The sequence below is a fragment of the Columba livia genome, chromosome 6, assembly GCF_036013475.1.
Source record: "Columba livia isolate bColLiv1 breed racing homer chromosome 6, bColLiv1.pat.W.v2, whole genome shotgun sequence".
Taxonomy (NCBI): Eukaryota; Metazoa; Chordata; class Aves; order Columbiformes; family Columbidae; genus Columba; species Columba livia.
The window spans coordinates 17,274,261-17,285,236 of record NC_088607.1 but is presented as its reverse complement, the minus strand read 5'-3'; the positions used below and the strand labels follow the sequence as shown (position 1 = coordinate 17,285,236).

At 42.5% G+C, this 10,976-nt stretch overlaps 1 protein-coding gene across 7 annotated transcripts in view; it reads left to right on the top strand.

Moving 5' to 3' along the window:
* The first annotated feature begins 5,090 nt into the window (after positions 1-5,090).
* The window catches only part of IDE (insulin degrading enzyme), a 66,477-nt gene continuing 60,591 nt past the window's right edge, over positions 5,091-10,976 (top strand). Inside the window, exons 1-2 of one of the 7 annotated variants that reach the window (XM_065068354.1) lie at positions 5,581-5,602; positions 10,566-10,755. Coding sequence is in view for 2 of the 7 variants with exons in the window: in XM_065068353.1 (XP_064924425.1) it covers positions 5,839-5,951 (113 nt within the window). In the remaining 5 variants the exon portion in view is untranslated. Of the gene's footprint in view, positions 5,214-5,289; positions 5,603-5,687; positions 5,952-6,466; positions 6,913-7,700; positions 7,726-10,565; positions 10,756-10,976 lie in introns of those variants that run through there. The other 6 variants (XM_021293874.2, XM_065068357.1, XM_065068353.1 and 3 more) reach the window with 6 other exon arrangements.

The following is a 10,976-nucleotide window of genomic DNA, read 5'->3' as shown; positions in this document are numbered from 1 at the left end:
CTTCATCAATTTTTAACCTTTTGGCCTCAAACCTAGAAATAAGGCAATGATTCTGTAGAAAAAGCTTGTAACAAAACACTTAATATTTATACACACAGATGCTTAAGGAATCCGTATTTTCTACCAGTCCTAGAGCTTAACTTTCTAACTAAAATGAGTTTGGTGGGTTGGTACTATTTAGACATGCTATTTTTTTTTCCTATAATAAATCACTAAAAAAATTACAATAATGCTTTTTGTTTCAGTTAAGTGAAAACTTAATCAAGTGAGAAAACTTATTTAAGATAAAAGTGATATCTATTGCAAACATACTGAGACCACCCCTATTCTTATTTGCTTTCTGTATTCCATACATGTTAAGAACAAAAATAATCGTATAGACAATTGTGTAGGAGCGATTGATAGACTGAAAAGTCAGATGTGGGTATGTGAATATAATGAATCTTTACCTTTTGCTCTATATGCCTTCATAGGGATCATAAAAAAGAACGCAGCACTGGAACACAATAAGTCTTTTCTTCCCATTTCTGCCTGTTTATTATTTTCTAGTATGAAAGCTTAATTTGCATTAGTCAGAATTTTGTTCACAATATAAACATATCTCCCACAAACACAGAAGAAAATAAGAGCTCATTCAAACCTGTATTTAAGCAAGAGGAGTTGAATCTGGCTGATAGCGACCTTCTCCATAGCTGTGCTAAGTGGAAAACATATTTCTGGTAATCAAGTTAGTTTCAAACATGCATGCAGTTTAGTAGCTGCAGCTCTGTTTTACAAGGTCAATTTATAGCATAGGTCATACATTTTCTTAGATTAGGTACAGTCTAAAGATACTAATATAGTATAAACACAAACTGAGTAGCAGGGAACTAGCATTTCGCAAGCAATAAATACAATCAAAAAGAAACAAGAATACTTAGGATAGTCTTAACAGTGATTGGGAGAATGACCTTTAAGAAGGCACGTACATCATCTGTGACAAATAGATTTTATTTTTATTTAAGGGAGACAAAAACATTACAGGAAAATAGATTATGTAATACCCACAACTGCCAGTGTAACGACTTCAGTAGATATTACTAATCCCCACTTATCACTAAAGCTTGCCAACAAGAAGTCATTCTATCATAGGGATATTCAGAGACTATGCATGTCTCAAAAAAAATCCGGTGTTTTCCTAGGATTTCTATCAGATGACCTGGATAATTATAGGTATGAAGTCCTGACAAACAGTAAAAATTGTTGACACTAAGCATGATTAGATAAGAATTAAGGAAGGTTATAATAATGGAGAGATATAATTAATACAAATTACAAGTTTGAGTGAGACTTCTTCAAGGCTTAGTAACACTTGTTTTGATTACCAAGATGCTACACAGGGTATGAGCTGTATTGAACATGTGGAGAGTTTAATATTGTTCAGTATTACCAGTGACATAGGAAAAAATTATTAATTGCATATTCACATTAAAGGGGAGATAACCTGCACCTCAGATACACATAGAGCAATTTCTAGCCTTTGAACAGCCTGTTCAGTTGACCAGTAATATTCTAAACTCTGTGTTGTCCACATACAGAAAATTAAACAGTAAGGACTTGCACAAACACTGTACTGGTCTATTCTCAGCTGAGGACAGGGTTCTCCTTCAGTCAAAGTAACAGGATAATGATTTCACTGTTAAAAATGAAAGATACAATAACTACCTTTTTTGTTAAAAATTAAGGACTCAATGCTTGTCAGGCCACACCTTGAACACTGTGTTCAGTTTTGGTCCCTGCTATAAAAAAAGATGCAGACAGGCTGGAGAGAGTACAGAGAAGGGCCACAAAGATGATCAAAGGACTGGGAAGCTGCCATATGAGGAAAGGTTGGGAGAACTGGGTTTGTTCAGCCTTGAGAAAAGCAGGTGAAAGGAGACCTTATCACCATGTCCCAGTATTTAAAGGGTGGCTACAAAGAAGATGGAGACCCCCCTTTTACAAGGCATCACATGGAAAAGACAGGGGCCAATGGGTACAAGTTACTCCTGGGGAGATTCTGATTGGACACAAGAAGGAAATTTTTCACAATGAGAAAAATTTGCCATTAGAATAATCTTCCCAGGGAAGTGGTGGATTCCCCAGCATTGGACACTTTTTAAGATTCAGCTGGACAGGGTGCTGGGCCATCTCATCTAGACTGTGCTTCTGCCTGGGAAGGCTGGACCAGATGATCCTTGTGGTCCCTTCCAATCTGGTATTTTATCATGATGATGATGAAAAACCAAATTGGTTTCAACTAATCAAGGAAAACAGACAGAATTAAGGATGTCTTTTTTCTGCCCGTGTGCCAGATCACTGTCCAACACAGACACAGATGTTAGCACTTTTACATCTTTTTATGCTTGAACATCCTTTCAGGGATAGTTTATAAAACTGATTCATCCTTTCAGGAACATTTTGTAAAACTGGTTCTGTTACTAACAGTTATGGTCACCATAATAATAGCAGGGGTGTATGCATTTGTGTAATCAGCTCAGAGTAAATCTAATAATTTTCCATACACTTACCTATTTTCAGTTAAGGCATGCAGCTGGATGACATCCTTTACATAAAAAGAAATGGAACAATGAATGAGCAAACTGGAAACATCTAGACTTCACAGGACCCACTGAAGTCAACAGGAAATGTCTCCTTGGTTTCTCATTATCTTTTGACTTGAATGTTTTAAAATGTAATTAAGTCAGTGTTTTCATACTGAGAGCAGTCAACAGGTTATCTTTTTTTTATATATGCCTTGTTATGAAATGGCCACAATTTATTTTGGAGTGGAAATAACAATCATAAGTTATGCTTTTTTCAGCCTGAGGCCAGTTTGCTACAAAGCCATTTTATATACAATTACAGTTTGAATTTAATCCAGAACTTTAGCTAGGTGCAAAAATATGCTTCCATTAGAAGCATATCAAGACTGTACTCTGAGTTTTACATTTGCTGCTGCTTGCCTTTCAAGAAGAATATAAAACACTGGTTTTATTCTAAATTACTTGTAACTTGCCTACTTTGAGGATCACTTTCCCTGCACTGTACAGTTATATCACATATCCTGAAGAAGAATGTCCATACCGCTACTCTGTAAAGCTTCCTCATGGGAAGTTTGGAATAATTTCCACATTTACTATAAATCACACTTAAATTCATTTGATCTTTTGGACCACACCTCTTTTTACACTAGGGCAGATGAAGAAAACAGGACTAAAAGCACCAATTGTCTATGAACAATTAGTTTCATGGGGAAATCTTAGTTGCTGGACTACACTGAGAAATAAATTTACTGAAGGTCCTCTTTACTTTTGCTGATGGTGTCATAATAAAAATGTCTTTAAAACACGGAAAAGATATCAAAAATACTGGATGAGTGTAATTTTGGCTAGTATAAACTGAAACAGAGAGGGGTTAGATTATAAGAACACAATCTGCTCTGAATAAACATCAGTGCCATTGAACAGCTGCTAAATAAGCTTACTGTGGATAAAATGGGTGTAAAGTACAGTAGGTGTGACCTCTATTGCACATCTCTGCTGCAATAGCTATATTAGATGCATGAGGACATGCAATCTTTCATTACAACTACAGAAGCAGAAGCACTTGCTTTAGATGCAACTATTAGCAGACCACTCAAGTTTTCCTGCTGCAGTCTACTTTGCTTTCCCAGGATTGCCCCATGTATATCCTAGACAAGATCTATAGGGAAGGGGAGGATTTATCAGAGCAGCTAAATATACATCAGGTCAGCATTAGCTAAATACATACATTCCACTATATTAGGCTAGCAAACTCTGTCAGGACCTGATGAAGGAATAAACTGCCTGAAACTCTACATACTTCTGTAGCTTTCACCCCCACATGATAACTGATATAACATACCTACAACGTGTGTTAACAATAAAAGCAGAAGCATTTCTACTATACATCTAATTTAAGTGAGCAACTTCACCACCTCTTAATCCTCTAGTTTCTTTAGAGAGCAAGGAGACAGGTCACTAAGAAGCACCCATCTGGCAGTGAGCTCTCTGCCAGATACAGCGGTATTACCTTCTCTGATGCACTGGCAATAGGGCAGAAGTAAGATTTAAGATCTCACCATTTATCCTGTCCTCCTTCCCTCTGGCCTGGTCTTGACTTATACATACACTAGGAAATGGAAAACACAACAAAACAAAACACGACAGACTGCCTCGAACTAGAATCTTATCAGGACAAAGATATCCATTTTCACAGGCATTAACATACTGTGTTAAAATTAGGCTCCTACACAGTTCTAAATCCAGGCAGTTAATTTAGGTGAAAACTACCAACTGCCTTGCTCCAACCAGGATTAGTTAACTTGAGAGACAGGTCTGTGTCTAAACTGAGGCCAGAAGCGTGGGTGCACTTGATGTAGACACGAATGCTCTAAACTGGGTAGCTCAGGTACTGCTAAGAGTGTCTCTATAGCAGCACAGACCTCAGTGGAAAGCAACAGCTGAATGTCTACCCCAATTCCCTGACAGATTTTGTTGACCATATGGACTAGCGAGCTGCCACTTCTAAAAACTCATTTGACCAAAGGCGACTAGTTTAAAGCTTCTTCTGATACATCTTCAGTCTCATTTTTGGGTGAAGAGATAACCTTATCTGACATGTCAGGTTGCATCTTTCTACCTTTTTATGACAGGAGAAGGGTTCTGTGAACTTCCAGCTGTGAGACACCCCCTAGAATAAAAGGCAAGCGGTGGGGAAGCATGAGATGATATCTCCTTGGACTAAAATCAGGCATTAAATGTAGTACTTTTTGGGGTTTTTTTCTGCTTAAGGTTTGAGAAATAAGGCAAAGAAAAATAGATATATCTGAAGAAATCACATTACTAGGACTGCAAACAGTGCTTTGTTTGTTTGTTTGTTTCCTGAAAAGAATTAAAGCAGCCAGTTAGAAGCACAACTCTCTCACAGGGAAATCTCCCCAGAGAACCAAATACATGGAGTTTTGACATACGTTCAACCTTACGCAGCATTTACACCTCGTCAACCCGTCCTGCAAGGAGAGTCCTGTGCCCGCGGCAGCGCGGCCGCGGTGCCGCAGCCCCCCTGCGGCAGGTGGGTGAGTGAGGCTCCCGCGGGGGGAATTCTCGCCCCAGGGGGAAGAAGATTTTGACACCCGCTGCACTGGGAAATCTGAAATCTCTGCCACTCGGGTACGTACCGCACCCGCATTACTCAAATTACGAGGCGTCTAATTACCTTTTGTCTTGGCTTTCGCCGGCAGGGACGCGGAGCCCGGCGACCAGGAAGCGGGCGGGCCGCTCCCTCCGCGCCCGACCGCACCGCGGCCCCTCCGCTGGCGCAACCTAGCCCCGCGGCCGGGACACCGCCGGGGCCGCCTCGCTGCCCTTGCCGTCGCAGCCCCGTCCGCCTCCGCCGGGCGCGGTTCCCCGGCCCCGCCGCCGCGACGAGTGTCGCCCCGGCTCCCCGCCCAGCCACCCACCCCCTCCACCGCCTCCGCCTCCTCCCAGAGGCCCCCTGCCCCCTCCCCAGCCGCAGCACCGGCCTTCCCGGCAGCACAGGCAGTCTCCCGCACCCTCAGGTACGGGCCCCGCTAGGCCCAGCGCGGTGGCGGCGGCCCCGCCGGGCGAGGAGGGCGGACGGGACCCCGAGGGCGCCGGGGAGGGATTGGCCAAACGGCGAGGGGAGGCGGGCGGAGAAGATGGCGCCGCCGCCGGCCGCGGCGCCGAAGAGCGGCGTGTGCTGAGGCGAGCGGAGCCGGGCCGGGGCGGGCGGCAGCGGCGGGGAGAGGCCGGGCGCTGGCGGCGGGGCCGGGATATGCGGCAGTGGCTGCTTCCTGTGCTGAGGCGGGCTGTGCTGGGCTTAGCGCGCCCCTGGGCCGCCCCGGCCTCCCGCGTTTTCCTTCAGTGCCGGCGGCGCAGCGTTCTCGGGTACGGTGTGTGGGGCGCTGGGAGCCGGAGCGGGTGGTCTTGGGCGGGCTCCCGGGTCCTGGCGCTGCGCGATGGGCCGTGAGGTCAGAGACCCGCTCCTGTCCCCGGTTGTGTTGTAAGAGGTGCTGGGGCACCTTGTGTGGCCGGGGGAATGCCCGCCCTGCCCCGAGTGCGGCTTCACCCCCGGTTTGCGGGGAACCAGGGGAGCCCCAGCCGCGGAAATGCGGGGCCGGCAACGAAGTCCTCGGTGGGAAGTGCTGGGGGAGCTGGGGGCGGCGGGCCCGCGTGTGCCGGGAAGGCCTGTGCCCTGCCCGCCCCTGGCAGGGCCCGCCCGGGGAACCCGGTGTGCAGGGGCTGCCCGGCTCGAATGTCTCCCCTGCGCCTCCGTTGACAAAGCAGGTTCGGCCATCAGCCGTGCGGCTGTGGTGCGGATTTGGTTGCCCCGTGGTCTTGCTTTGTTGCTGGTTTCCCCCCGTCCCGTTAAAAAAAAACAACAACAAAAAAAAAAAACAAACCCGCAAAACAACTGAACCAAACCCATGGAGTTTTCATGTTGCTTAACTTGCCATGTCTTCCTAGGCCTTAAATATACAAAACCAAAGTTTAAATTGTTTGAAAAGAAGCTGCTGTCAGAGTTACCCGAAGTTGATGGGAGCGGCCTCTTCAGTTTTTGACGAGCTGTTTAGTGCTGGCGTTTGTGGGCCTTGTTTGTGTGTGTGTGTGTGTGTGTGTTACCAGCTCCAGGGGGGACAGTAGGGACCTCAGTGGAGGGAGGAGCAGGCGACAGGCTTGGCCTGAGGGGCACATCAGAACTGCTGAAGAACTCGGCAGAGTTGTTCCAGGAAGGGAGCTCCGTGAGGGAAAGAAGTTATTCTCTCTCTTTCTCTCTTTTGAGCAAAACCCATATTTAACACTGCAAAAGTAGGAGACGTCAAATGTAGCTTCTTTCAGGAAAAAAACGGTGAGTTACGATGACTCATGCCGTCAATGCTCGTGTGTCAGAATTCAGATGCACCGTTATTGTTCATAATTGCTATGTATGCTTCATTATTGTAAAAGTATTAAAATAAAAGCCAGTGCTTTTCTCAGGCTGTAGTTTCCCCTGCTGGATTACTCCTCTTTGAGCATGTGAATATGTGCAGTATTTGGGCTTAACTTTATATATGTGAGTAGGCCTGTTGTGTTTTCATACTGCCTACAACTGTGATTTAATAATCTGTTTAATTTTAATTATGAATTAACATTTGCATAAATAATAATGAAATGAGAGCAGAGCAGGCATAGTGCTTTCACATAATGATTCTTTTTAAGATGGCGAACATGTGAAAATTAAGAATATTTTTTTCAATTACACGTTCCTTGTGTCTGTTTCTGAATTTTGTTCATACTTTCACCTTTTTTTCAGCTTTAACTTTTTGTCTCACAAGTTTTAACCTTAGTCTGTACCTCACATAGCAAGTTCATTTCTCACTTAGAACTTCTTACCTCCTCCTTCTCATCTCATGTACAGCATTGAGGTGATCTGTTCTAGTTGGGGAGTCCCTAGAAGAGTTCATATTTGTGTGTTTCCATGGTTTTTTGCTCCCTTTCTCCTTTCAGTCTTCAGTCCTTTGTAAGGCTGTGGCTTAGATGAAATGGTACCTTTGGAAATTTGATCGGAGTGTCAAGGACGTAACTTATTTTGCACATGAACACAGAAGTAGTTCCCTACCCTGTTTGGTCCAGAAGAAAGAAGAGATAAACAGTTTACTAGCTCCAGTGTTTCGCTGAACTGGTAGGTGTTAGGCTCAAAGCTAGGGGTCATTGCAGGCTGTTGTGAAAGTCATTTACTAAAAATACAGTCAGACCGTTTGAGAAATTTCATGTTGGGTTGATATTTTTGATACGTTAATTGTAGTAGATGCTTTCATAATTTTGACATATCAATGTTTTAATAAGATGGGAATCAAAAAGTTTGTAATAAAGATGCATGTAGAGGAATTGATTTAATTATTTTTGTGCCAGCAGTTTGCATTTGTATACGTGTGTGGTCTGTCAATGAGCATCTTTACGATGTTTATAAGTTGCTAAAACACTCTTAGGAGAGAAGACCGTATATATAATAAGGTGATTTTTGATGTAGCGTGTTTGAAAGGTGCTTCACTGTAGCTTTCTATTTCAATCTGACCTTCTATGACTTGTTTTTAGAATGAGTCAGAACTGTAGCTTGCCCGAGCAATTTAAATGGGAGTTGAGAGTTTACTTACAGCACTAACAGTAGAACTAGAATTGAATTGTACAAATTTGTGAAAACTAAAGCACTAAATAGCTAAACAGCCAGGACTTCCTTTGTTGAAACACACCGCTGACTCTTGTAAACTGCTCGTTTTTACAGGTCTGTTGGTTATGTCAAAGTTCTAGTGTTAGATAAGCAATTGTTTTAAATGTGTGATTACAGTACTTTTCATGATTCAGAATCCCAAAGTTCTTTTTGTTTTTGCTGCTAAATCAGATTGTCTTGCCAATTCTCTCATCTTTCTGTGTATTTCTTGTTGTTATGCAGTATAACTAAAGTTTTAGTATCATCTTGTTTTTTTAATTCAGATCTCACAAGTTTTTCTTTTTGAGGGTATGAGACAGATGGTAGCATAAAGTGTTAAGTGAGTTGGCTTTACAAAGAGTCTTGGGCAATCTGATGTGCTACTTGCCGATAAAATGTATGAAATACACATCAAAATACAGTTAGAATAAAACACAGAGTAGCGTCCAGCTTTCTGTTTCCCAGCCTGTGCAGGGCCATGCGCTACAGACATCACTGCTGCACTGGGTTGTGGACCAAGCCCTGCAGCCTGAGGGTGGTGGTGGGAGAGTGTTGAGGAGGAGGGAATGAGAACCACTGGCTTGCAGGTATTCAATGCATAAAGCAATTAATTGAATTAATGAGTACATTTCTGAAGAAAATTAGTAAAGTACACTTTCAAGCAGCTGGTCATGTAACACAGAAACTAGTCTCGTCAGTCTTGTTCTTAGCATGCAATTTGACACTGACAAAAACAATGATGCAAGCCAAAATACTACGCCAGGTTTGTGAAATCATTCTGAAAATCCTATATCATCATATTGTGTAAAGACTAAAACAGATAATTTTAATTAAATTTTAAAAAGAACCAATCTTTCAAATAATGAAGGTCTTCAAAACCCTTTTGGAATTTGCTTAATTTTCAGCAATCTTGTAAAAAATTGAAGGAAAGATGTTCTAAGGAAAGACCGAAATTATTTTCTCTTTCTGGTAAATCTGGAAAAAACTTGTTTATCCTGGAGGGTCTATTTTGCTGAATTGTTTGGGGCAATTTTTGAAGAGATAGAAAAAGTAAGCTGAAGCGATTTAGAAATTTTAAAAACCTTGTTATTCTCTATTACTGTGTCTGAAATCAGATTGTATAAAATCCTTCCTTTTTGTTTGACACTTTTTACCCAGTGCTTTGGAAACTCTGGAATGCTCAAGTTAGAGAATGTGGTTTTAAGGCAGTAAATTAGCTTTATGGTGTCTTAATTGTGTAGCCCATCCTGTTTGACCCCCACAAGGCTGTTGAAAACACACATCATTTTACTGCTTGGGCCGGTTACTCAGCTGGGGCCTGATCTTGCATGTGAAACTACCAGGGCCCTAGTTTTTGCCAAGTTCCCACCTGTTATTGTCTCATTAACGCTACTTATAATTCCTGTACGCTATCGAGGTAGCAGTGAAACCCGTGGCAGACCAAGTTTTACTGCTGTGATCTAGAAGCTGCAGAAGCCGGACCCTTCTGGGAATGAGAGCAAGGCAGGCGGCCGCCCTGGGAACCATTGTTAGGAGGGAATTCTCTGAGTCAGTTACATATTGGGCAAAAAGCTGCAGACGGAGGTTCTGAAAATGCACAAGACTTCACAATTTCTTCAAAATTAACTACATAACGAAACATTACAAATATTCGTCATCTTCAAACTTGCTAATTTGGCATGATCAGTTCTTAATAACTTGGGAGCACTGATTAAATAATTTTGAGTCTCTGTATTTGGGGCTTTTGTGTATGAAGTAGTATGTTGAATTCCTGATGAGTTTAAAAGTGATAAAACATGTTAACATTTTGAGTAGTTTATCTACTTATGCAGTCTGTCTGCCCATGTACGCAATCTGATTTATTTAGATCAGCATTGGGAATGTGTTGGGATCTTGTACGTTCTCAAGCTTCAAGGCAAGTAAATTCACAGAGAACCGATGCTTTATGGATGCTGAATAATGTGAACTGTTTTAATCTCTGAATATGTAAAAGAAGGATTGCTAGGTTTGTCTGCTGATGAACCTGTAACCTGAAACAGTTATGGGTAGTCTCTTGAAGTTTCCTTTATGGGAATCACCACCTGAGTTGTGGGTTTGTTTGTTTGTTTTTAGGTTGCTCTTTCTCTGCTCCTTTTTTTTCCTCAACTACACTCTTAGTAACAGAACTTAGTAAAAACATTTGTCTGATTTTTAGGAGCAAACTTGTACTGCCTACAGTTTAGATTAAAAAAAAACAATAATTATAGCATACAGGTGAATCAAGAAGAGAGGAGGTAGATTGTTAGTTGACTTACTGGTAATGTCCCTGTTACAAGGATGTCACAATGCCATTGAATTCTACTGCTGTTGTGAGGAGAGGTGGATGCAAGAGACGAAAAGGAGGGGTGGAGATCTGTGGAAGAATGGAGATTTATTTTACTGTTGTGAAGCCAAGAGCTTACAGCTGAAGATGTTCATGGACTGCTCCAGAGTGCTCAATTCACTGCTGTCATCGCTGTAAGAGAGGTGAGGAAACTCTGGCTGGTAGTTCTGCAGCACAGGGCCTCTTGCTGAAGCACTCAGCGCTTCTTTCACTCTAGAGACTGGTAGCTAAAGAAATCTTCATGTACATTACTAAGAACTGTAAACCAAGATAGATTAGCAAATAGTACAGAGGGCAAGTTATCAGTGGTAGTTCCCTTGCAAGACAGAGCAGAGACATGTTTTGGCTGAACAAAGGTTTCACC